General features: G+C 53.2%; 1 protein-coding gene across 1 annotated transcript; it reads right to left on the bottom strand.

Moving 5' to 3' along the window:
• Positions 1–354: 354 nt before the first annotated feature.
• On the bottom strand, positions 355–26,648 carry SUGP1 (SURP and G-patch domain containing 1). Its single transcript, XM_032712032.1, has 15 exons — positions 26,592–26,648; positions 24,894–25,065; positions 22,672–22,775; positions 21,218–21,439; positions 17,706–17,829; positions 16,244–16,347; positions 13,828–13,954; positions 10,927–11,176; positions 10,667–10,775; positions 6,100–6,206; positions 4,943–5,120; positions 4,652–4,758; positions 3,619–3,764; positions 2,391–2,520; positions 355–1,399 (listed from the first exon to the last, which is right to left on the bottom strand). The coding sequence occupies exons 1-15, from the start codon at positions 26,614–26,616 to the stop codon at positions 1,373–1,375; spliced, it is 1,932 nt and encodes a 643-aa protein (XP_032567923.1). The 5' UTR covers positions 26,617–26,648; the 3' UTR covers positions 355–1,372.
• Between the last annotated feature and the right edge of the window lie 499 nt (positions 26,649–27,147).

Below are 27,147 nucleotides of genomic sequence, written 5' to 3'. Positions count from 1 at the left end.
GCAGCAGGAATTCCCAGTGATTCCACGCCCCTGGTGCCAGAATCCTGCTGTGCTGAGGACACTTGGCATGAAAAGTGGTTCTGCAAAACACCTCCAGGCTCCCACAGAAAGCTCAGGAGAGCCCTGGGGTTTCTCCAGCTTCTGGTCACCCTGGAAAAACAGCTTGTGCCAGGGCACAGAGCACAGGGGTGTCCCAGCCCCCCCAGGTTGGCACAGCGACCTCAATCCCTGGCAGATTTCCCACCTGGATTTCCCAGTCTTCCCAAATTCCTGACTGGAACACCACCAGGTCCAGTTCCAGGTGCCCACACCTCGGATTCTCTCTGAATAAAACCCCCTTGAACCCACTGAATGGACCACTCGGGGTGTTTTTATTGAGAGCTAACTGGAGGTCGTTAAGGGAAGTCAAACAGAATCACCCCCCAAAGTGTTCAGAGAAGGAGCCAAATCGACCCACTCCAACTTGGTTTTCCCCAAAATCCTTGGAACAAAGAGCTCCAGAGCAACCTCCCGACCTGAGAAAACCCACAGGAGCCCCTCTCTTCCCGAAAATCCTCCCATTAAAAGTAAGGAACAAACAAGTTTTATTTTATTTACAGACTCGACGAAGAAAATTCGTTAGTTCAGAGGTTCCTTTTGGTTTTTTTGTGTTTTTTCTTTTAAACGACAACAAAACCCAAATTAATGGCCTTTGACAAACTGTGGTTGAGGGTTTGGTTCCTCTTCCTCCCCCTCCAGAGCACGGGAGGTGTGTTGTTGGCAAGTCTCTGGTAGTGCTCAGAAAACGAGGGGGTTGGGACCCCTGGGGTGGAGTGAACTCCCCCTGCACCCCCTTTAAAATCCTGGAATCCATGATCCACCCCATGCAGAGGGAAAACAGAGGCACTGGGGTGCAATGTCAGCTGGAGGTCAGACCTCTGGCACCGTCTGAACAACGTCCTGACCCTGCTCTGGGGGGAGGACACAGTCCCTTGGGTGGGAAATTTAAACATAAAATCCAGGGGGAGAACAGAAAAACAACCCCAGAGCAGCACAAGCTTCGAGTCTGGACAATGAAAGACCAGCTGTTATCCCAAAAAAACCACCCCCACGCTCCTTGGGGAGGCGGGAGCACGGATGGGGGAGTCCCCTGAACTCCTCCTGTGGGATCTTTGGTGCTGCCCTGCCACGTTCCCTCCCCGAAAACCCCCGTCCCTGTCCCCTGTGGGGGCACCTGGGAGGGCTCCCAGGCCTTTCCCCTGGGATGAGGGGGGTGCTGTGGCCTCGGGGAGTTGGGACAATACCGGGAAGGAAGGGATGGATGAAGCGGTTCCGTAACATTTCACAGTCAGGGAGCAAAACTCCTCTCCCAGAGCCCGGCCCTGGAGCCTCCTCAGTAATAAGGTCGCCGTGGGTTGTTCTGTGGGGAAGCAGGAGGAGAAAAACCATCTCAAGTGGGGGTTTCTGCCCAGCAGCTGAGCTCGACTGCCCCCAAAAAAGCCGCTGAAAATGTGTCATTTCCGCGCTGCAAACCTGAGCTTTGCCCCAAAATTACAGCTCAAAAGGTGTCCCTGTCCCTGCCCCTGCCCTGTTTTTGGGACCCTCCCTCACCAGTGGATCTCTCCCTGTCCTTTCCCTGTTCCCTGCACTCTCCCCCACCAGTGGATCTGTCCCTATTCCTGTCCTGGTTTTGGGACTCCCTGCCCCTGGATCTCTCCCAGTCCTATCCCTGGTCTCTCCGTCCCCTTGGATCTCTCCCAGTCCTGTTTTTGGTCTTCCTCACCCCTGGATCTCTCCCAGTCCTGTTCCTGGTCTCTCCCTCACCCCTGGATCTCTCCCAGTCCTGTTCCTGGTCTCTCCCTCACCCCTGGATCTCTCCCAGTCCTGTTCCTGGTTCTCCCACACCCTGGATCTCTCCCAGTCCTGTTCCTGGTCTCTCCCTCCCCTGGATCTCTCCCAGTCCTGTTCCTGGTCTCTCCCTGCCCCCTGGATCTCTCCCAGTATCCCTGGTCTCTCCGTCACCCTTGGATCTCTCCCAGTCCTGTTCCTGGTCTCTCCCTCACCCCTGGATCTCTCCCAGTCCTGTTCCTGGTCTCTCCCTCACCCCTGGATCTCTCCCAGCCCTATCCCTGGTCTCTCCTTCACCCCTGGATCTCTCCCAGTCCTGTTCCTGGTCTCTCCCTCACCCCTTGGATCTCTCCCAGTCCTGTTTTTGGTCTCTCCTTCACCTCTGGATCTCTCCCAGCCCTATCCCTGGTCTCTCCTTCACCTCTGGATCTCTCCCAGCCCTGTTCCTGGTCTCTCCCTCACCCCTGGCTCTCTCCCAGCCCCGTCCCTGGTCTCTCCCAGCCCTGTCCCTGGTCCCTGGCAGCCCCTGGCTCTCTCCCACCCCCAGTTGGGTGCCCCCTCACCAGGGGGTTGGGTCGGAAGCGATAGGCCAACATCATCCTCTTGCGGAAGGCCTCGTACTCGTCGTCCTCCTTGGTGAGCTCAGCAGGGCGGTCGATCCCGAATCCAGCCCCATCCACAGCCGTGGTTCCCCTGGGTGGGAAGGGGGAAGGAAGGGAAGCAGGTGAGAGAGAGCTCCTTCCCCCAGGAACAGCCTGTTGCTGTGGGGTTCATCCTGCTGCTGTGGGATTTCATCCTGCTGCCGTGGGGTTCATCCCACACGGAGCTGCTCTGGCCGCTGCCACATTCCCAGATCCCCTGCCCAGATCCAGGAGGTCTCCTGTTGTCACAGGGAAGCAGGAATGCCCACAGGGGAGCAGGAGCAGGAACACCTCCCTCCCTGGAGGTGCAGGGATGGGGAAGCCACATTCCTGCCTCCTGCTCTGTCACTCCAGTGGGATTGATCCCTTCCCTCCCCAGCAATTCTGACACGGTCCACGGCCACATCCTGCCTTCCCTCCAGGAATCTGAGCCTGGCTTTTCCCACCTTTTACCCCAGGCAACACCTCTGAACCAACAACCACATCCCCAGAGCTTTGCACAGACGTTTCCTGCCGTGCAGCAAACAGGGAACTTATTCCCACCGGGATCCATCCCTAAAAACCAACTCAAGGAGTGTTCCCCCTCCCCAGTGCTCAGCTTTGAAGCCCAACATATGTCACCAGCAGATGATTCCACCCAAAAAGGGGACACTCTGCCACTCCCAGAGCTGTGTAACACACAGAGTGTGATCAAACCAGGACATTTCTGGGCACAAAGAGCAGTGTCAAGGTTTGTCAGGACCCCACAGAGCTCTGAGCTGGGCTGAGACCCCTCACACACAGCTCTGGCTGGGTCTGCCACTGCTCTTTAATACCTCAGGAAATGTATGCCTTTAAAGACTTAACCCTGGAGGGATGGGAGGTGTAGACAAGTGTTATCTTTATAAAAGGTGTTCTATTCTCTTTCCAGCTGGGGGAGGCACCTCCCTGTGCAGGCTGGGATGGGGAACTCAGCCTCTGTGGCTCAGCCCACAGCTCCAGCAGCAAAGCCAGGTTCCGTGGGGGGAAAGAGAGCCCAGAAAACAGCAGGAATTCCCTCCTGTGCCCAAGAATCCCCACGTGATGCACCCCAGGGCAAGAAGCACCGACCCAGTCCTGGGGAGGGAAGGAGGGAAGGGACAGGAGGAGAGGAGAGCAGAGCTGTGCTTACTTGCTGACGGGGTTCTTGATGCCCTGCCCCTCTGATCCCAGCCCCTCTCCTTCCTTCCAGCCCATCTTCATGAGCATCTGGTAGCCGATGTTCTCCACGGTCAGCTTGAACTCCTTGTACTCCGAGTAATCCGGCTCCCGGCCCTCCTGCAGGGGCACAGAGGGAGCAGTTTTCCTGGGGGTCATTTCCCACTCCAGGGGAGGAAAAGCAGCTCCAGGCACCCAAAGCCAGGCTGGTTTTGGCCAATAACCCCCGGGATTCCTTGGGATTCTGGCTCTGCAGCAGCACAGGGGAGGGAACCAGGCCCTGCCCGGAGCTGCTGGGATATCAGGCTGGGGAACAATTAGCTCCTGAATTTTAAGTTGCTCGATGGATCAAGTTGCAGATCCAGTTCTTATTTAAGCCTGAACCCTCCAGGATGCAGGGAAACGGGGAGGGATGTGCCAACATCAAGGAGTTCTGGGCTTTGGGAAGAATTGGCAGGTACTGGAGTGCTTTGCATAAGCTCTTTGCAGGCTTTGTATTTTCCACTTTGCTGCAATCATCTGGATAAAAATTCAAATTTCCCTTGGCTTGGCATCAGCAGCCACTTATCCCAAACAGGAACTGCAGGAGGGTGGTCTGAGAGCTTTTGTCTGGAATTCCAGAGACCCCCAAAAACTGTCGGATCGTGGAATGGTTTGGGTTGGGAGGGACCTTAAAGCCCACCCAGTTCCACCTCCTGCCAGGGGCAGGGACACCTTCCACTGGAGCAGGGGTGCTCCAACCTGGCCTTGGACACTTCCAGGGATGGGGAATCCTCTGGGAAATCCATTCCAAGGTCTCCTCACCCTCACAGGGAAGGATTTCTTCCCACTATCCCATCTAATCTTGCCCTCTGGAGCCCTCCAGGTCCTTGTCTCACATCCCTCTCCAGCTCTCCCAGAGCCCCTTCAGGCACTGGAAGGGGCTCCAAGGTCTCCCTGGAGCCTTCCCTTCTCCAACCTGGCCTTGGAAGTGCTGCCACCACCCCAGGAAGCCTCTGCTGTGTCACCTTCAGCGCCTTGAAGGTCTCCATGAACTTCTCCAGCTCGTCGGGCGGGAGGAAATCCCCGATGAAATGTTTCCCTCTGCCCATCTGGGTCAGCTGCTCGGCCCACTCTGCCAAGAGACGAGAGGAAACAGGGATAGCAGGGATAGCAGGGCGTTCTTTGGGGTCTCAGGGGGGCTGTGGAGCACAGGGATGGACATTTGTCACCCCCACTCAGGGAAAGGTGACCCCGCAGCTCCCGATCCCGCCGTGGGAAGCCGGAGCTCTCCCCGGGGAGGGTCCTGACCCACCCACCTCGTGTCTTGTCCATCTCCATGCGCCTCAGCTGGTGCTCCCAGGTGCCCAGCTCGCTGTCCACCTCCTCGTCGCTGTCGTAGCCATGCTGGTGCTGCTGGATGGCCTTCTCCCACATCAGCTGCATCTCCTGCATGGCCCGTTTGTGCTTCATGATCATGTCGTACATCTGCTGCATCTGCGGGGGCACCGAGAGCTCAGAGCCCTGCCCAGAGCCCTGCCCTGCCCTGTCCTGCTCAGAGCCCTGCCCTGAGTCCTGCCCAGAGCCCTGTCCTGAGCCCTGCCCTGCCCAGAGCCCTGCCCTGTCCTGCTCAGAGCCCTGTCCTGAGCCCTGCCCTGCCCAGAGCCCTGCCCTGTCCTGCTCAGAGCCCTGTCCTGCCCAGAGCCCTGCCCTGCCCTGTCCTGCCCAAAGCCCTGCCCTGCCCTGCTCAGAGCCCTGCCCAGAGCCCTGTCCTGAGCCCTGCCCTGCCCTGAGCCCTGCCCTGCCCAGAGCCCTGCCCTGAGTCCTGTCCAGAGCCCTGCCCTGCCCAGAGCCCTGCCCTGCCCAGAGCCCTGCCCTGTCCTGCTCAGAGCCCTGCCCAGAGCCCTGCCCTGTCCTGCTCAGAGCCCTGCCCTGCCCTGCCCTGTCCTGCCCAAAGCCCTGCCCAGAGCCCTGCCCAGAGCCCTGCCCTGTCCTGCTCAGAGCCCTGCCCTGCTCCCCAAAACACAGCCCAGGGCAGCCTCACACCCCCCAGGGCAGAGCTGCTGCTCCCCCTCCCCTCAGACAGCACATTCCCGGGCTGGTTCCTCCAGCAGAGCCCTGGGATGTTCCCACTGTTCCCCTGAGCATCCCCAAGAGCCAGTTCTGCTCCCATCCCCCCCCAAATCCTGCAGGAACCCCCTCAGCTCCCCCCCTCCAGTGCCGAGCAGCCCTGATCCAGCTGCAGCTGTGACACCACAGACCTTATAGATTTTGGGTTTAGGTGGGGAGGGCAGCAATTGGCTGCTTCCACCCTTATTCCCCAAAGCCCCAGGGCTGTTCCTGCTGACTGCAGCATCCCGTGCTTCCCAGGCATCCAGCACAAATCCCACAGATTTATTTGTGGCCGCTGCAAAAGGTTCCTTTTCGCTCCCCCCTCCACCTCCCGTGAATGTTGGGAACCGTTTCGGGGCTTCACCTCCTGCTGCTCCTTCAGCTGCTTCTTCTGGGCCTCGGAGAGCTCAGTCACCCCCACCAGCCCCACGGGCTTCCCCTTCTCGTAGCCAAGGCCCTTCAGGTCCTGAACTGTGACAAACAGGGGTTAAAAGGCTCGTTAGAGACCCGAGAGACCAGGGAGAGCAAATCCCAAAGCCTGGTTTGGGCTGGAAGGGACCCGAAGGATCACCCAGTGCCACCCCCTGCCCCAGGCAGGGACAGCTCCCACCAGAGCAGGTCGCCCAGGGATGGGGGTGTTCCCAAGTTTTTACACTCATTTCGTGGTTCCAGCATTGGAGAGGCTCGATCCAGAGGGATTTGGGAATCACAGGAGCAGGGAAGTCACTGGGCAGCAGCTCCTTTGCCTCCCTCACTCCAGCCCACAGCTCTGCCCAGAGGTGTTGGGAGACTCCCAGGAGGGTCACAGTGCATGGAAATTTGCTTTAAAAATCCCTTCTCCTTAAGATCCTTCTCCCCAGAAGGCTCCTGGTGAACCCCAACCATGCCAAAAAGTGATAATTCATCATCCAAGTGGAGCCACCAGCCCAGGACTCCCAACAGCAGCTCCTCCCCAGATGAAAAGCAAATTCCCACATCAGGACAAAACTCCCACATCAGAACAAAATTCCCACATCAGAACAAAATTCCCACATCAGAACAAAACTCCCACATTATCCTGCCCTTGGAAGGTGCCATCCCCCAGGGAGGTTTCAGTGTCCATGTCCAGGCTCAGCAGCAGCAGCACCCCCAGGGATGTCACCCCTGCTCCCAGAGAGGGGCACTTTTTCCCTGCAGCATCTCCCGTTGGAAGCTCCCCCCCTGGAATTATTTCTGCTGTTTCATCAGCTGAACCCCCGAAATTAATCTTCTCATTACCTGGGCAGGGCACTCAGTGATTTGAGGTGACCATATCAGGTTCAGAGGGCAAGTTAAAGGGAAGAGAGGAGGGGGGAAAGGAAAAGAATCCTATTTATAAAGGGCTGCAGCGTGAAGGGAAGTAATAAAAACACTGCTGGGGCTGCAAAAAAAAGAGATTTCCAGGAGAGATTGCCTTGCAAACTTGGTTCATGCATCTCCAGCAGGGCTGGCAGCTCCTCTCCAAAGCACCTCAGAGCTCAGATGCCACCGGTTAAAATATTTAAAGGCTTAAAAGAAGCCTCAGAGCTGCATTTTTCAATACAAGGGGAAGGATTTCTTCTTCCTAACGACCTGCCAAGCCCCCTGTGTGTGTGTGTGAGCTGGGGCCAGCCTCCAGTTAAGTGATGCTTCATTCATTATTCATGATCTATTAATTATGAAGCCCCAATTAGAAGAGGATCGTTGTTCACTGCCCCGTGGGGGGGTGGTCGGTGTCTCCCTCCCTCTGAGCACTCTGAGCCCCCTCCCCTTCCCCACAGATCTCCAGGAGGTTTCCTGAACTCCAGGAGTTCCTGAACTCCCCCCTCCCAAGCTCCAGGCCCTGCAGACTCACCCCTCTTTACATAAAGAGGTTTTCCAGGAGCAGGGGATGGAGTGTGGCGTTGGGAAGTGCACTGTCAGCTCCCCAGGAACGGGAGCAAACAGGAGAATAAACCTATTTCTCGCTGATAGCCAGCCTGGTTCCTGCCTGGGGGAGCAGGGGGAGCTGGGAATGGGTTTAATGGACACACCAGGGCTGATCCAGGGAAAGGATCTGGCCCCACATGTGATGTGTGGGCACTCTGGCATCACCCCCCCTGCTCAGGGCACGGGAAAGCTCTCCCTGAGTGCTCCAAGGAAAGCTCTGCCCTTCACAGAGGTCACAGCAGCTCCCTGTGAGCTGCAGGAACACCCAGCTGGGAGCTCCAGAGGCTCCAGTGCCTTCCCAGCAAACCTTAAAGGTGAGGCTGAGCATCCTCCTCCCCCTGCCAGGAATGAGATCCTGCCACTCCTCCCCTTCCCAAAACCACCCCCCCCCCCCGGGCTGCAGGACTGCAGGAATTCAGCCCTGAGAGGTGGTTTTTTTGTGGCCTTGGCCCAAAGGATCACCATGGGCAAAGTTGGGGGAAAAAAAAAAAAGGGAAAAGCTCCACCCCAAGCTCCGTCTGCAGATGGAAAGTGTCATAAACAGCACCAAGGAATTGCATGGAAAGATAGATAAGGTTCTATAAGCTCCCCCAAGCTTTCTGGCACCAGGTAAATACTATGCAGAAGACGAGGGTGCTGGTGCTCAGCCTCAGGTTCAGCAGGGTTTGGGGGAAAAAATCGCTTTTCTTGCCTGGAGTGACATCAGCTTGCCCACGGGTTAATGGTGCAGTGTGTCTGGCAGCGTTGGCAGAGCAGCACCCGAAGCTTTATCCCTCTCCCAGATGCCTGAGGAGCAGCAGCTTGTTACAGGAGAAGGGAACAACGTCCTTGGAGGACCAGCAGGAGAAACCCCAGCTCAGAGGCTTCCCTCCTTCCCAGCCTGGAGACCTGAATCCAGGATAATCAGACCCAAACCCGGGGTTTGGGAGGTTCCAGTGACAGCCTGTGATTTGTCACTGACCCCCAGAGTTCACCAATCACACACCTCTGGCCTCAGCTTTTGGGATCCCTCAGACCCTGCAGGGAGCCAGGGAAGTGTGTGGGTATCAATATTATTGAAGAGGAGCCTTGTCTCTCTCTCTCTCCAGAAAGGGCCACACTTTCTCCTCTCCACATCCTGATTTATCACCGAGGGAGGACCAGGAAGAGAATCCTCCCCCAAATCCAAAACAATTGCTAAGGATAAAGGACTAAGACACGGACATTTAGGTACCAGAGCAGCTCTCCCCTTCCACAGGAGGCAGCAATTTGGCAGCTCCCTTTCACCTGTCAGGTCCAGGTTGTTAATTCCAAAGGGATTAGTCCAGCTGAACTGATAGCAGGAATTAATCCTTCCCCTGCAGAGCATAAGGGCTGATTTGTTCTGCCTGGCAAAGTGGCTGCTGTCCTTTTCTCCTGCCTGACACAAAGCCCTGAGCAAAGGCAGCAGCAGCACCAGGAGCATGTCCCTGTCCCATCAGGGGGGGTGCTGAGGGAGCCAGGGGAATTCCAGCACATGGATACCCCTGCGCCCCCCCCCACTGCAGCTCTGAGAGCCCCTGCTCAGCTTCAGCCACGTCTGAGAGGGAAAATTACTGGAAATACAACCACCAGGAGAGATTTCTGCATGTGATTCTGCCCTGCAAGGAGCAGCAACCCCAGGCCAGTGACTGCACCGTGGGAGAGGCACAGCCAGGGTTTCTGTGCAGGGCTGTGATCAGAGGGATCAGGAACTCCCCTCCACCTGCTTTGGGAGTGCTGGATAAGGGGCAGGATCCCTCCTTTTTCCTCCCTGAGCAGGACCAGGGCCAGCAGAGCCAGCCAGCCTGATCCCAGGATTAATGCTGAGCAGCAGTTCCAGCCCCCAGGAGCAGTGCCAGGGACTTGCTGGAGAGAACGAACTGCAAATTATCTGAAAATTAGAGCTTTTCCCATCCCTTGTCCTACTCCAGCAGTTCTGCTACTGCTCTTTCAAAAGGTCCTTCTTGCTCTTACTGTGGCTCCACCCCGGGGCCATCAATCCTCTTAATTTGCCTCATGGCTTCCCTTTCTTCTCCCATCTGCCTTCCCATTCCAGGCTAATTGGGCAAAGATGCCGTTGAAGTGTCTGTGTTCACCGGTGACTGGGTTTGTTGCCCTCCCCAACACCAATTACTCTCTGCCAGGCCCAGGTGGAGCTGCAGCCTCCAGAGCTCCCCAGAAGTGCCTCAGCTGGAGGGATGATATTCCAGCACTTGGAAAGAGTGGGACTGGACTTGGGCAGGGGGAGCAGCACGAGCTGGGTAAGGCCTGTGAGCCTCAATGAGCCAAACAGGTCAAAAACCCAAGTTCTGCTCGAGTCCAGCCTCACCCGGGAACAGGGCATTCCCAGGGAGTAGTGAGGGGTGGAAGTGCTGCCCAGGGATTCCATCCCAGGGAACAGCTATTCCCAGTCAGCAGTGAGGGGTGGGAATGCTGCCCAAGGATTCCATTCCAGGGAACAGCCATTCCCAGCCAGCAGTGAGGGGTGGAGTGCTTCCAGGGATTCCATCCCAGGGATCCCATCCCATGGAACAGCCATCCCAGCCAACAGTGAGGGGTGGAAGTGCTGCCAAGGATTCCATCCCAGGAACAGCCATTCCCAGCCAGCAGCAAGGGATGGAAATGCTGCCCAGTGGATTCCATCCCTGGGAACAGCCATTCCAGCCCAGCAGTGAGGGGTGGAAGTGCTGCCCAGGGATTCCATCCATCCCAGCACAGGGAACAAGCTCTGACCGCTGGTTCCTGACAGATCCCTCCTCCTGGAAGTGGAACAGCCCCAAGCAGTGGCTGTGAGAGCACAGCAGGGCTTCCAGACAGCAGGGGAACGATGGGATCCGATGGGATCAAGCCCATGGTGCCGGGGAGGCGAGGTGGGTTATCTGGATCCCCCCCAGGGAAGAGCTTGCAACCAAGGAGATCCACCAGGAGAGGGACTCCCCCACACCCAGAGCTCGGGCAGAGGGACAAGGAGGGTAAATCCAGGAGCATCCCCCGGCCCCACTGACCTGAGAGAGGGGAGGGAGAGTCCAGCTGCTGCACCAGCTGTGGCAGGGGCAGCTCCACCTTGTCCTCCTCCGGCCCCCACCGGCTCTTCCGCTTCTTCTTGGTGTGTGCCCGGAAGTGGCCGTGGGGGTGGTCGGGTTTGGGGCCAGGTTTGGGGTTGTCTGCTCAGGGGGGGTTGTGGAGGAGGAGGATGGTGATGGTGAGGGGCAGGAGGGCACGGGGAGGGCTGGGGGCACTGCCAAGGGCACGGGCAGAGGGGAGGGCACGGGCAGGGGCAGGGGCAGAGGGGAAGGGGACGGGGCCAGGGGAGGGGCAGAGGCAGCGGGGAGGGAAGGGGCAGGGGCAGGGAGGGGAAGCACAGAGGGGAGGGCGAGGCCTCGGGGCTGGTTTTCCTTTTCAGGCTGGGCTCTCCAGGGAAAGGGGCACAGCCAGGGCTGGCCTTGGCCTTCCGGAACTCCTCCAGCTTCTGCCTGTAATACTTGTAGCCTTTGCTGTTTGGCTCGTACAAAAACCTAAAAAAAAAAGACCCCAAAAAGAAACAAGAGTTGAGCCGTGGCAGCCACACACGGGGCCGGGCTCCAGCACTGTGCTCGGGGCTCTCCCTTCCCGCAGTGCCCGGAGCCTTCCCACACAATTCCCGGCTCTCCAGCACCTCCCCGTGTGCACCCGCGGCCAGTGCAGGGCTTTTCCCACCCCCTGATCCCACATATCCCGTGGGTCGGTTCCCTGTTTCTGGTGCCAAACGAACCCGGGGTTCTGCAAAGGTTCGTGGGAAGGCAAAGCCCTCCCCCAGAATCCACCTGCCTGGAAAACCTGCCAGGTTTTCCGGAGCGTTGGGTTTCAGCTCACAGGAGAAAACAAACATTTTACCAGTGGGAAAGTCAAATCCCTGCCTGAGGAAACTGCTCCCAAGCCCTCTGTTAAAGCTGGAAGCGTTGCCATTACCAGCCTGCTTAATTACACCACAACTGCTCCCTCTGTTCCCTCGTCCACAAAAAAAGCATGGATTTATTTGCCAGCCCTGCCAGAAATAGGTACACCTCCGAGCTTTTTGGGGAAAGCAGAGCTCCTGGGGGTCTGTGGGAAGAGCAGGAAGGATCCTCAATCCAGCAGCCAGGCGAGGGAAGAGAAATCAACACGTTTGTTACAAACAGGTTGGTTTTTGGGCTCACCCCAAATCCTCCACACGGGAAACCTGCCTGTTCCCAACTCCCCTAAAATCCTCCCTTTTGGTGGGATCAGTCTAACACTCCATGGGTTTAACACTGGGATCCTCCTGCCCGAGGAAAACACGAGGGATGACAGACCCTTCCCACCTGTGGCCACACAACGTGCAGAGGCAGCAAAACCAGCTCTCTGAGGGGCTGCAAAAATTCCCTAAACGTGGTTTCTCACCCCTCTGTTTGAACACCACCCCCAAGGACTGCTCCAGAGGGCAGGATGGGGCCTTTCCCTGTGGAAATCCCGCTGGAATCCCACCAGAGGGGGGTGGTGTTTAACCTGACCCTGCTCAGCTGGGACCACAGAGGTTGTTTTGGAGCCAACACTGAGGCAGCTCTAGGCACGAGCACATCTGCCCAGGGCAATTCCCAGCCCCAGGGGAGGGTTCCAGAGGGCCAAGGAGGAAGCCAATAAAATGCCAAAAACATCAGCAACAAACCCAGGGTTGCCTTCCCCTGCCAGGGAATGCTCCAAAGTGTTGGGAGGGCACAAAACCAGACGTGGGATGAGACCAAGGGGAGGCATCAACCAGCTGCCAGCGAGCACTGGAGGGAACAACCTCCCCTGGAAGGCTGGAAAAGACACTCAAAGGGGGATCTAAAGGCTCTTCCCATTAAAGGGGGATGGAATTCTACCTGCACTTAGTGAGGGCGCTGGAAGGAGCAAGGCAGGAGATGAATTAATTAATTAATAGACAGGAGTTGTGGATGGAGCCCCCAGGAAACCAGTTATGGGGAGCAGTGTGAAGGTTCCAGCTGTCCCAGTGCAGCAGGGAACTGGGCAGGGGTGCAAGTTGTGTGTTTATTTTGGGGGAAAGCAAGTTTCTTTCTCTCATGCCTCGCTTTAAATTGGTGATCTCGGAATCCTGGGATGGTTTGGGGACCTCGGGGACCATCCAGTCCCACCCCCTGGGCAGGGGACAGCTCCCCCTGGACCTGTGGCCTTGGAACTCCCAGGGATCCAACCCAGCCCCTCCCCACCCTCCTGGGGAGGAATTTCTTCCCAAGATCCCATCCAACCCAAGCCATTCCCTGTGTCCTGTCCCTCCGTCCCTTGTCCAAAGTCTTTCCACCTTTCGTTGGCTCTTTGGGGTCCACAGTCAGGCCAACCCCAAAAGCTTCTTCCTCCCTGAGCTGAACAATCCCAATTCCCCCAGCCTTCCCTTTTGGGGAAGCTCCTCTGAACCCCAAATCCAAGCTCGGGAAGAGGTGGCTCTTCCCAAGGCACGGAGAAGGCACCGACCAGGGAGATTTCCAGGATAAATCCGGTGTTATAAGGAGCCAGGGAATAATTTAAGGATCCAGGACAGCCTCCTGTGACATTTGCTGCAGACATCACCCAATCCTGCTGTTTTCCCACCTGGAAACATTCCCTTCCTTACAAGGATTTACGTTCCAAGTGGGAAAAATCCAAGTTTCAGAGAAGGAACAGCAGCAGAAAGGGGGATTGGGGTCAAAAACCACCAATCAATTGTCATTTGGACAAATCAAATAACTGGGGGAAAAAAAAAACAAACCACCTTTTCCTAAATGTATTTTCAGGGCTGAAACACCCACAGGGAGAATTATTTGAGTTCAGTTCAAGGGTTTTGGAGAAGCGCAAGGGAAAAATCCCTTCCAAAAACCCCTTTGGAGCGTGGAACATCTCGCTGTGGGCTTGGGAAACGACTGGTTTTTTTGGGCCCCAAAACGGGACTCCCTGGTGGTGGTTCAGTCCCCATCTCCTGCCACGTTAAAAAAATGGCATTTCCAGGGGCAGCACACAAAAATCATTCAGAATTAAAGCACCAGCTTAAAAATCAAAGCGCCACTTCAAATTACAGCACGAGCCGCGACCACCACCACCCCCCTGTAATTTCAGAGCTTGCCACGACCCTGCTGTCCTTCCCCCCCTTCCCAAAAGCCACAAGGGGGGGGGATAAAAGAGCAGGGTTCTGCTGTACCTGAAAGCAGGGTTCTCTCTGTGTGTTCTGCAGGGCAATTGCCTCCGCCTCGGGCCCCCCCGGCTGCCACAAACTTGGCCAGCCTTTTCCGCCGAATTCCTCGTCTCTTCGTCGTCTGGGGGTGAAACTTTAAGCAGGCCGTGAGTACTGGGCCCCAACTCAACAAGCAACAGTCAAAGCCTACCTGGTTCTAAGGACCCCAAGAGCAGAATAAGGGCAAAAATTGGAGTTAATCGGGAGAAAACGGCAGCACAGAAACAGTTTCACAGCACAAACAGCACAAACAGCACGGCCCATGGCACCGGGGCAGGGGGCACCCAGGCCACCTTCCAGGGTGGGCACTCGGTCCTCCCTGCTGGGATGCCATTTTTCCCTATGCCAGCAATTTTCCATAGGGTTACCCCCCCTCAGAATTATCCCTAGTGTCCATTTTTCCCCATGCCAGGCATTATTCCACAGAATTATCCCTGGTTTCCATTTTTCCCTGTGGCGAGGCACTTTTCCACAGAGTTACACCCCTCAGAACTATCCTGGTTTCCATTTTCCCCCCATGCCAGGCACTCTTCCATACAGTTACACCCCTCAGAATTATCCCTAGCGTCCATTTTCCCCCATGCCAGACACTTTTCCATAAGATTACACCCCTCAGGATTATCCTAGTGTCTATTTTTTCCCCATGCCAGCCTTTTCCATAGGGTCACCCCCTCAGAATTATCTCTGGTTTCCATTTTTCCCCATGCCAGGCACTCTTCCATGGGGTTACAACATTCAGAATTATCCCTAGTGTCCATTTTTCCCCATGCCAGGCACTTTTCCATAGGGTCACACTCCTCAGAATTATCCCTAGTGTCCATTTTTCCCTGTGGCAGGCACTTTTCCACAGAGTTACACCCCTCAGAACTATCCCTGGTTTCCATTTTTCCCCATGCCAGGCACCTTTCCACAGGGTTACACCCCTCAGAATTATCCCTAGTGTCCATTTTTTCTCCCTGACCAGGCACATTTCCATGGGCTTACAACTCTCAAAAGTCATCCCTGGTTTCCATTTTCCCCACACTAGGCACTTTTCCATAGGGTCACACCCCTCAGGATTATCCCTAGTGTCTATTCTTCCCCATGCCAGGCACTTTTCCATAAGATTACACCCCTCAGGATTATCCCTAGTGTCTATTTTTCCCTATGCCAGGCACTTTTCCATAGGGTCACCCCCTCAGAATTATCCCTGGTTTCCATTTTTCCCCATGCCAGGCACTCTTCCATGGGGTTACAACATTCAGAATTATCCCTAGTGTCCATTTTTCCCCATGCCAGGCACTTTTCCATAGGGTCATACCCCTCAGAATTATCCCTAGTGTCCATTTTTCCCTATGCCAGGCACTTTTCCATAGGGTTACCCCCTCAGAATTATCCCTGGTTCCCATTTTTCCCCATGTCAGGCACTTTTCCATAGGGTCACACCCCTCAGAATTATCCCTGGTTCCCATTTTTCCCCATGCCAGGCACTTTTCCATAGGGTCACACCCCTCAGAATTATCCCTGGTTCCCATTTTTCCCCATGCCAGGCACTTTTCCACAGGCTTGCACCCCTCAGGACGATCCCTGGTTCAGGATTTTTCCCACAGAAGTGCCCAGGAGCAGCGGGAAAACCTTTGGAGAAGTGGCCAACTCCATATTCCCAACAATCCCACCTGTCCCTCCACGCCTGGAAGGCAGAGGGAATTCCCCATGGAACCATCCCAATCCTCCCCTGGAAGAGGTGGCTCTTCCCAAGGCATGGAGAAGGCTCCAGCCATGGAGATTTCCAGGATAAATCCAGTGTTTATAAGGAGTTAGGGAATAATTTAAGGATCCAGGACAGCCTCCTGTGACATTTGCTGCAGACATCACCCAATCCTGCTGTTTTCCCACCTGGAAACATTCCCTTCCTTGCAAGGATTTACGTCCCAAGTGGGAAAAATCCAAGTTTCAGAGAAGGAAACAGCAGCAGAAAGGGGGATTGGGGTCAAAACGCAACCAAATCATTTCCATTTGGAACAAATCAAATAACTGGGGGAAAAAAAAACAAATCACCTTTTCCTAAATGTATTTTCAGGGCTGAAACACCCATGGGGAGAATTATTTGAGTTCAGTTCAAGGGTTTTGGAGAAGTGCAAGGAAAAATCTCTTCCAAAAAACCCCTTTGGAGCGTGGAACATCTTGCTGTGGGCTTGGGAAACAACCACTTTTTGGGCCCCAAAAATTGACTCCCTGGTGGTGGTTTGGTCACCATCTCCTGCCACGTTAAAATAGGGTTTCCAGGCAGCACATTAACAGCCAAATATCCACCCCAAGTGTTCCCAGACATGGTCACAAGGCAGCAAAACCAACCCAGCTGAGCCCATGAAGTTCATCTCCCCCAGCTCCCAGTGGGAATTACCTTTCTGGGAAGAGGATGCCTGAGAGCTTTGAGTCTCTTTTCTTATCTCAGCCACTTTCTTCCTGTAGTAAAGGAATTCTCTGCTGTTCTTATCGTGCAAAAACCTGGAGATGGAGGGGAAAAAACCAGCTAAAAAAAACACCCCCATGGATCAGCAATTCCTAAATATTGATACTCTGGGGTAAAGAAACAGCTCAAATCCCAAAGGAAAAACAGGGAAATCACTCAGAATAAAAGGTGGATTTAGCATTTGTGGACACACAGAGCTCTGATCCAAGGACTTGCATCCAGATTCATTTGAAGGGAAATAAGGAACAATCTGTGCTGATATGGGAGGGAACCCTCTGCCCACCACTCCTGGGATCCCATCCAGCATTCCCACGTGCTGGAAGTGCCACAGGAGCTCTGTTCCCTCCTCAGCACCACCACGGGGGCACCTTCTGCCTCAGCCACAAAACAGTGACTCCCAACAGAGCTTAAATCCACCAAGGAATCCTGGAATGGTTTGGGATGGGAGGGATCTGAAGGATCATCCATCCCTGGGAGGGGGACACTCACCCCTGGGGTCATTTACACCTGTCAGAGGATTGAAAAAGATCCCAGAATAGTCTGGGATGGGAGGGATCTGAAGGATCATCCATCCCTGGGGGACTCACCCCTGGTATCTTTTACCCTGTCAGAGGATTGAAAAAGATCCCAGAATCCCAGAATGGTTTGGGATGGGAGGGATCTGAAGGATCATCCATCCCTGGGAGGGGGACACTCACCCCTGGGGTCATTTACACCTGTCAGAGGATTGAAAATGATCCCAGAATGGTTTGGGATGGAAGGGATCTGAAGGATCATCCATCCCTGAAGGGGGGACTCACCCCTCGTGTCACTTACCCTGTCAGAGGATTGAAAAAGATCCCAGAATCCCGGAATGGTTTGGAATGGGAGGGATCTGAAGGATCATCCATCCCTGGGGGATTCACCCCTGGTGTCACTTAGCCTGTCAGAGGTTTAAAACCCTTTGGAAATAAGTGATGCAGAATCCTGGAATGCTTTGGGTTGGATGGATCATCCCCTTCAGGGGGCACTCACTCCCAGTGTCATTTCCACCCATCAGAGGCTTAAAAAACCCTCTGGAATGAAGATCCCAGACTGGTTTGGGTTGGGAAGGATCTGAAGGATCATCCAGTTCCACCAAATCCCAACGGGCAGGGGCACCTTCCACCACCCCAAGGCTGCTCCAACCTGGCCTTGGACACTTCCAGGGCCGGGGAATCCCCCCTCCATCCCGGCCGGACACAAACTCGGACACAAACCCTTGGATCAGAGCTCTGCCCACAGATGCCAAACCCACGTTTGAAGCTCCAGGGCCTCCCCACCCTCCCAGGACCCAACGATTCACCCCAAGGCCGCCGTTTCCTCCCTGGGGAGAGGCAAAGGTTTCCGCTGGGAACGCTCATCCCGGACTTACGAAAAAGCCGGATTATCCTTGTAGTCCTCCATAGCGACCTTCTCTAACTCGGGGCCCCCTTCAGCCACGAACCTGGCCAGCTTTTCCACCACCTCCCGGGTCTCCACGTCCTCTGGGGGCAGAACTTTAAGCAGGCTGTCAGTACTGGGGCCAACCCACAACCACACAGGAACAGCAACCTCTGCCACACCCCTGGAGCGGGAGCAGGGAGCAGGGAATGGGGCAGCCATCGGGCACGGGCGTGGAATCCCCATTCCCAGCTCTCTGGTGGGCTCTGGGCCCCCCGTGGCAGGGAACAGGCTGGGTTGTTCCCGCCAGGAAAAGCCCGAAATGCGGATCCCAGACTGGGTTTGGGTCGGGAGGGAGCTCAGAGCTCGCCCAGTGCCACCCCCTGCCAGGGGCAGGGACGCCTCTCCCAGTTATCCCAGGCTGCTCCAACCCGGCCCTGGGCACTTCCAGGGGTGGGGAATCCACGGCTCCATCCCCCTGGGGAGGTTCAACTCAACCCAGCTGAACCCAAACCCCCTCCAGCCGTGGCATAACTGGCTCCTGCCCGTTTATATTCCATAAAAAACACACCAGGGAGGGCCAGGAATTTGGGCTGAACCGCCACGTTACTCACTGGAGATTCCAGATTCCAGTTCCCAAGACATTCCCTGTCCCCAGCTCGTGGGCACAGCCACTGTGTGGCTGGAGCAGCAGCTCTTCCTGCTGGCACTGCCTGCTTCCAAAAAACTGGATTTTGGCTTCTGGGCCAAGGAAAAAGCCCAGGAACTCCAACAGGGATGATGTTCAGTGGGAACCAAACACGGCCTTTCGTCCAGGAGAGAGTATTTTTCGGGAAGGGCAGTGGGAAGAGCAGAGTCAGCCCCACTGAGCCCATGGGATCAGCCCCACAACCCTTAAATTTGGGCTCCATGACCCCCCCTCTGCTCCCCACAGCCCCTTCTCCCAGTTCATCCCGGTGCCTTTCGTGCTCCAGCTCAGAATTCCCAGGATCCTGCTTCTCCAAATCCCCCCAGGAATAGGGTTTTGGAGAAGTGTCACGAAATAAAGGATGGCACAAAGCTCATTGTGACTTATTGGGCAACTCCAAGCTCGTTTCAGGCTCGATTAATTAACACACCCCCCCATGAAATTCAGATCACAAGGCAAATCTGCCCTGGGTTATCCAGATAAACTTGGATAAGTACTGTAATATCCCTGTTTTTCTATCCTATTCCTTGGGTTTCTACCCCACTTCCTGCACTCAGGACCCTGAGGTGAGATTTTTTTTACTGAAACTCGGGAAAAGAGGCAGGAATTTGGGTTTTACCTGGTCCCACCTCCCTGCAGGATAAATGATATATTTATTAACAGCCACCATTTCCCCTTTATGATCCCAAACCCACAATTTCTCACTTTTTTACCACTTAAAACCACTAAAATCCCATTTTAAACACAAACATCAGGATTTTCTGGAGAACTCAGCCCTTGGCCCGACACATTCAAACAGCCAAACTCAGAATTCTTATGACTAACAAACCACCCAGGGCCATGAGGAGCAGGTAATTTTTATTCTCTGCAATTTATTTTCACAGATTATGGGCTGGTCAAGCACCTGGGTTGATAAATTAATAATAAATATTATAAATAATAATAATAATAATAACAAATATTTCTAGGTCTGGTCTAACTACTGAGAGTGACACTGAGCTCAGGTTGGGTCAGAAATACCTGAAATATCAGTATTGGGTTGGGAGAGACCTTAAAGATCCTCCAGTTCCACCCCCTGCCATGGGCAGGATTATAAATCAGGGAACAAGCAGCAAGCAGAGGAAAAACAGAATAACAAGCTGTTATTAAAATATATAAAAATAGGGTTGCTGTTGAGAATCATGTCTGTTATATAGGTAATGATGTAGAGATAAATGTGGTCTAAATTTCCCCTAAATCAGGAATATCATCCTTCAGACCTTGGTTTCTCTGCTGAAGTTGGATTTGGAGGGGCCCCCCAAGCATTAATTGGTGTAGTTTACACTCCACAACACCCAAATCTGCCCCAAAACTGTGCTGAAGTATCAATCCAGGGAATAAAAAACTCCAGCCCTCCACTGGGGATGAGCCCTGAGGGAATTCTGTCTTGACAGTGAAGCCCAGCATCCCAAACTGATGGAGCACAGGGAATCACTGACCTTTGACCTCCAGCCACTGCTCATTATCCTGTCCCTAAACTGAACCTCTATCCCAGGATGGGTGTTCCTGCATCCCAAATGGAACACAGGTCCCTACACTGACCCTTTTCCCAGGATTGGTGCTCCTGCATCCCAAATGGAACACAAGTCCCTAAACTGAACTCTATCCCAGGATGGGTGTTCCTGCATCCCAAACTGATGGAACACAGGTTCCTACACTGAACCCCTATCCCAGGATGGGTGCTCCTGCATCCCAAACTGATGGAGCCCAGGGAATCACTGACCTTTGATCTCCAGCCACTGCTCATAGTCCTGTCCCTACACTGCCCCTTATCCCAGGATGGGTGTTCCTGCATCCCAAAGCTCTGGAGCAGAGGGAACACTGACCTTTGATCTCCAGCCACTGCTCGTAGCCCTGCCCCTACACTGCCCCTTATCCCAGGATGGGTGTTCCTGCATCCCAAATAGAGCACAGGGAATCACTGACCTTTGATCTCCAGCCACTGCTCACAGTCCTGCCCCTACACTGCCCCTTATCCCAGGATGGGTGCTCCTGCATCCCAAACTGATGGAACACAGGGAATCACTGACCTTTGATCTCCAGCCACTGCTCATAATCCTGTCCCTACACTAAAACCCTATCCCAGGATGGGTGTTCCTGTACCCCAAAGCTCTCGAGCACAGGTCCCTGTACTGAGTCCCTATCCCAGGATGGGTGTTCCTGCATCCCAAACTGATGGAACACAGGGAATCACTGACCTTTGATCTCCAGCCACTGCTCATAGCCCTGCCCCTACACTGCCCCTTATCCCAGGATGGGTGTTCCTGCATCCCAAAGCTCTGGAGCAGAGGGAACACTGACCTTTGATCTCCAGCCACTGCTCGTAGCCCTGCCCCTACACTGCCCCTTATCCCAGGATGGGTGTTCCTGCATCCCAAATGGAACACAGGGAATCACTGACCTTTGATCTCCAGCCACTGCTCGTAGTCCTGCCCCTACACTGCCCCTTATCCCAGGATGGGTGCTCCTGCATCCCAAACTGATGGATCCCAGGGAATCACTGACCTTTGATCTCCAGCCACTGCTCATAATCCTGTCCCTACACTAAAACCCTGTCCCAGGATGGGTGTTCCTGTACCCCAAAGCTCTCGAGCACAGGTCCCTGTACTGAGTCCCTATTCCAGGATGGGTGTTCCTGCATCCCAAACTGATGGATCCCAGGGAATCACTGACCTTTGATCTCCAGCCACTGCTCATAGCCCTGCCCCTACACTGCCCCTTATCTCAGGATGGGTGTTCCTGCATCCCAAACCGATGGATCCCAGGGAATCACTGACCTTTGATCTCCAGCCACTGCTCGTAGTCCTCGTCGTCGTCCTCGTCGGGGCCCTGGAAGACGCTGTCCAGGGCCAGGCCGGGGCCGGGCCGGGGCTGGGGGAGGCTCCGGGCCTGGTGCAGCATCCGGCTCAGGAGCTGCCGCTTCCCGGGGAGCCGCTTCCCAGAGCTCGGGGCCGGAGCGTGGCCGGGATTGCTGCTGCTGCTGGAGCTCGGGGGGGGCTCTGAGGGGGAGCAAAGGGAGAGGATTCCTGGGATCCGGGAATGCTTCAGGGGAGAAATCGGGGGGGGGGGGGGGATGTGAGGTGCTGAGGGGGAAAGCGGCGTAAAAGTAGCGGAGTTTGGGGTTTAATTAAGTTGATTAATTAAAATTATTATTAGGTAAATTTAGTGAGGGGAATTTGAGGGGAATTTGAGGGACATTTGATGGACATTTGATGGACATTTGATGGACATTTGATGGACATTTGATGGACATTTGATGGACATTTGATGGACATTTGATGGACATTTGATGGACATTTGAGGGGAATTTGAGGGGACTTTGAGGGGACTTTGAGGGGACTTTGAGGGGACTTTGAGGGGAATTTGAGGGGAATTTGAGGGGAATTTGAGGGGAATTTGAGGGGAATTTGAGGGGAATTTGAGGGGAATTTGAGGGGAATTTGAGGGAAATTTGAGGGAAATTTGAGGGAAATTTGGAAGGAAACAACATTGGGAGGAAAGAAACACTGGGAGGAAAGAAACACTGGGAGGAAAGAAACATTGGGAGGAAACAAACATTGGGAGGAAACAAACATTGGGAGGAAACAAACATTGGGAGGAAACAAACATTGGGAGGAAACAAACATTGGGAGGAAACAAACACTGGGAGGAAACAAACACTGGGAGGAAACAAACACTGGGAGGAAACAAACACTGGGAGGAAACAAACATTGGGAGGAAACATTGGGAGGAAAATTTCTTCCAGTCAAAATTCTTGGAAAGGAACTGGACTCCAAGGAACTGGAAAAGAATTGGACTTCAAGGAACTGGACAGGAATTGGACCCCAAGGAACTGGACCCCAAGGAACTGGACCCCAAGGAACTGGACCCCAAGGAACTGGGCTTTAAGAAATGTTAAGAAATCTTAAATAAATATACTTAAATTAAATACATTAAAATTCAAGCGATCTGTTATTATTCATTTAATTTAAATTTAATTTAATTTAAAATAGAAGCCAAAAAAAAACCTGCTGATGACTTTCCACAAAGTGAGATTCAAGCCAGAACAGAACTGCTCGACCTCACAGCACAGGGAAGGTGAAAAGAAAGAGGAGAAAAACCTTCCCGGAGCATCCCAAACCCAGACTTTAACCCCAATTTTCAGGGATAATCATCGCCTCAGAACCTCCTAGCAGGGGTTTAGGCAGGAGCAGGGACTTTTCCCAGAGCCTGGAGCTCGGGATGGACCTACCAGCACTCGACTTTTCCTTCTGGAGCTTGAGGAACTGCTGCAGGAAACTCCCGTCGTTCACGAACTTGTTGGACACGGAGGCGTCGCCTTCGGATCCATCCTCGCTGGTTGGGAGAGAAAAAAAGGGGGAGATGGAGCTCAGGAGCCTCCCAGCCCCTCCCAGATGGGGATTTGGGGGCAGAAAACAGGATAAAACCCCCAGGAATTATTAATAAAAGGGGGAGATGGAGCTCAGGAGGTTCCTCAGCCCCTCCCAGATGGGGATTTGGGGGCAGAAAACAGGATAAAACCTCCAAGAATTATTAATAAAAGGGGGAGATGGAGCTCAGGAGGCTCCTCAGCCCATCCCATGCAAGGATTTGGGGGCAGAAAACAGGATAAAACCCCCAGGAATTATTAATAAAAGGGGGAGATGGAGCTCAGGAGCCTCCCCAGCCCCTCCCAGATGGGGATTTGGGGGCAGAAAACAAGATAAAACCCCCAGGAATTATTAATGAAAGGGGGAGATGGAGCTCAGGAGGTTCCTCAGCCCCTCCCATACCAGGATTTGGGGGCAGAAAACAGGATAAAACCCCCAGGAATTATTAATAAAAGGGGGAGATGGAGCTCAGGAGGTTCCTCAGCCCCTCCCTGATGGGGATTTGGGGGCAGAAAACAGGATAAAACCCCCAGGAATTATTAATAAAAGGGGGAGATGGAGCTCAGGAGCCTCCCCAGCCCATCCCATGTGGGGATTTGGGGGCAGAAAACAGGATAAAACCTCCAGGAATTATTAATGAAAGGGGGAGATGGAGCTCAGGAGGTTCCTCAGCCCATCCCTGATGGGGATTTGGGGGGCAGAAAACAGGATAAAACCCCCAGGAATTATTAATAAAAGGGGGAGATGGAGCTCAGGAGGTTCCCCAGCCCCTCCCTGATGGGGATTTGGGGGCAGAAAACAGGATAAAACCTCCAAGAATTATTAATGAAAGGGGGAGATGGAGCTCAGGAGCCTCCCCAGCCCATCCCAGATGGGGATTTGGGGGGCAGAAAACAGGATAAAACCTCCAGGAATTATTAATGAAAGGGGGAGATGGAGCTCAGGGGCCTTCCAGCTCCTCCCACATGGGGATTTGGGAGCAGAAAACAGGATAAAACCCCCAGGAATTATTAATAAAAGGGGGAGATGGAGCTCAGGAGCCTCCCCAGCCCATCCCATGTGGGGATTTGGGGGCAGAAAACAGGATAAAACCCCCAGGAATTATTAATGAAAGGGGGAGATGGAGCTCAGGAGCCTCCCCAGCCCCTGGGGATATTAAATCCATATATAACTTCTATCACAAATGTATCATAATTATATCAATACATTAATAAATCACATCTCTAATCCCTATGATAAATATATCCATATATAATTCCTATCATAGATATGTAATATATCAATATATTGATAAATCACATCCCTAATCCCTATGATAAATATATCCATATATAATCCCCATCATAGACATATCATAATATATCTCATAATATATCAATACCTTAATAAATGCATTAATAAATCACATCCATAATTTCTATCATAGATATATCATAATATATCTCATAATATATCAATACATTAATAAATACATTAATAGGTTGTACTCATAATTTCTGATAAACTTATAAATACCTATCCATATATAAATTCTATAATAGATAAACCATAATATATCAATCTATTAGTAAATTTATATATCATTCTAGAGTATGCCAATATATAATTTCTATCACTAACATAACAATGTTAATACACCATATATATAATTTATAAGCTAAATATAGCATAAATATACCAATACATTAATAAATCACACATAATTACTGTAATCAATATATCAACATATAGTTCCTATCATAAATAAATCATGTGTTAATAAATCATATATAGAACACGATGACTGTAAACCATAATATATAAAGTTGTAAATGATATATATATAGGTGTTTATATATACATATAAATCAATTTCTGAGAAGCATTTCTATTAAGTTAAATTATCAGAATTAAGAGTTATTTTAATTCCAATAAATTAAATTAAATTGAATTAAATTAAATTAAATTGAATTAAATTAAAGCCTGAAAACCCCCGATGCCCCCGTGACCACCCCTTGCTACAACATTCCCAGGAATTCCCTCCAGGTGCAGAGCTCCTCCTTTCCCTCCTCCCTTCCCAAATGCCCCTGGGGGCTCCACGTACTCTCCAAGCAGGGGGAGCCTGGGGATGCTCAGGGAATTCTGCCTCGCCTGCTGCTCCAGCCGGGCCTCGATCTCCCGCTTTTTCTGGGCAATGAGCTCCTCCTGCTGCAGGATGTTCACACTCGTCTTGGCTGCCTTGGACTGGGACACCCCGAACCAGCGGCTGGCCTTCCCTAGGGAAAAACAGCGGGAATTACTGGGGATTGGCCTGGAACACTCTGGACTTCCCTAGGGAAAAACAGTGGGAATTACTGGGGATTGGCCTGGAACACCCTGGCCTTCCCTAGGGAAAAACAGTGGGAATTACTGGGGATTGGCCTGGAACACCCTGGCCTTCCCTAGGGAAAAACAGTGGGAATTACTGGGGATTGTCCTGGAACACTCTGGACTTTCCTGGGGAAAAACAGCGGGAATTACTGGGGATTGGCCTGGAACACTCTGGCCTTCCCTAGGGAAAAACAATGGGAATTACTGGGGATTGGCCTGGAACACTCTGGACTTCCCTAGGGAAAAACAGTGGGAATTACTGGGGATTGGCCTGGAACACTCTGGACTTTCCTGGGGAAAAGAGAGGGAATTATTGGGGATTGTCCTGGAACACTCTGGCCTTCCCTGGGGAAACAGAGGGAATTATTGGGGATTGGCCTGGAACATTCTGGCCTTCCCTGGGGGAAAACAGTGGGAATTATTGGGGATTAGCCTGGAACACCAGCTGGACTTTCCTGGGGAAAACAACGGGAATTAATGGGGGTAAATCCCAAATCACTGGCTGGGATTTCCTGGGGGAAAACAGCAGGAATTATTGGGGATTGGCCTGGAACACTCTGGCCTTCCCTGGGGGAAAACAGGGGGAATTATTGGGGATTGGCCTGGAACACTTTGGCCTTCCCTGGGGAAAGGGAGGGAATTATTGGGGATTGTCCTGGAACACCAGCTGGACTTTCCTGGGGAAAAAGAGGGGGAATTAATGGGGCTAATCCCAAATCACTGGCTGGGCTTTCCTGGGGAAAAACAGGGGGAATTAATGGGGATCGTCCTGGAACACGGGCTGGATTCCCTAGGGAAAAGAGAGGAAATTAATGGGGATCATCCTGGAACACTGGTTGGGCTTCCCTGGGGAAAAATAGGGGGAATTAATGGGGGTAAATCCCAAATCACTGGTTGAGATTTCCTGGGGAAAAACAGGGGGAATTAATGGGGGTAATCCCAAATCACTGACTGGGCTTCCCCGGGGAAAAGGGGGAGGAATTAACCTGGGGAGGGTCACCCCGAAACTTCAGCTTGTCTTCAATGGGGGAAAAAAAATCAACAGCGGGGTCTCCCAAATCCCCGGCTCGCCTTCCCTATGGGAAAAGGGAGGAGAACACTAACGGAGCGGGAGGGAAGGGGTCATCCCAAACCACCGCCTCGCCTGCCCTGCAGGAAAAGCCGAGGGGAATCTTAACGGAGGGACCCTCGCAAACCGGCGTCCCGCCTTCCCAGCGGGAAAACCGGGGAGGGGGGAGAAGGAAATCAACGGAGGAGGAGGAAGGGGGGTGGGGGTGGGAGCGAAGCCACGGCACCCCACGGGCACACAGCCCCCCTTTGGGGCACGGGCAGCCACGCGCGGCTCCCGGAGCGTCGGGAGGGAGGCGGGAGGGAAGGGCCGGGGCGGCGGGAGCGCGGCGGGCCCGGGGAGGGCGGCGGGGCCGGGCCGTACCTGGAGCATCCCGGTGGTTGTCCATTTTGGAGTCCCCTTCCCAGCGTGCCCCGCGCCGGGCGCACCGCGCCAGGGCCGCGCCGCCGCAAGGGCTGCTGGGAGTTGTAGTCTCTAAGTGGAGGGGGGGGCAGCGAAGGACGCCGGTTAATTAAGTCTGGCGGTTAATTGCGTAATTAATCGCCGGCCGGAGCGAGGCGTTTCGGGGGAAATTTGGGAAAATTCGGAGAACTTTAAGTTTTGCTGAATCGACGTTGAGGTGCTACAGTGAGCAAAGCATGAGAGAGAAATATTATATATTATGTACTATATTTTATGTAACATATATTACATATTATATATCAGTGTATTGTATATTATGTGTGATATTATATATTTTATATTATATAAAAATTTTATCTATCATATATTGTGTATTACATGTTATATATATAGTGTATATATATACTATATATGTAGTATTACATATTATATATTACATAGTTGTATTATATATACTATATATACTATATATGCTATATATACTATATATGCTATATATACTGTATGTATATTATAT

This window comes from Chiroxiphia lanceolata, chromosome 27 (assembly GCF_009829145.1).
Source record: "Chiroxiphia lanceolata isolate bChiLan1 chromosome 27, bChiLan1.pri, whole genome shotgun sequence".
Lineage (NCBI taxonomy): Eukaryota > Metazoa > Chordata > Aves > Passeriformes > Pipridae > Chiroxiphia > Chiroxiphia lanceolata.
The sequence above is the reverse complement of the archived record's forward strand: the minus strand, read 5'-3'. Positions and strand labels throughout refer to the sequence as shown.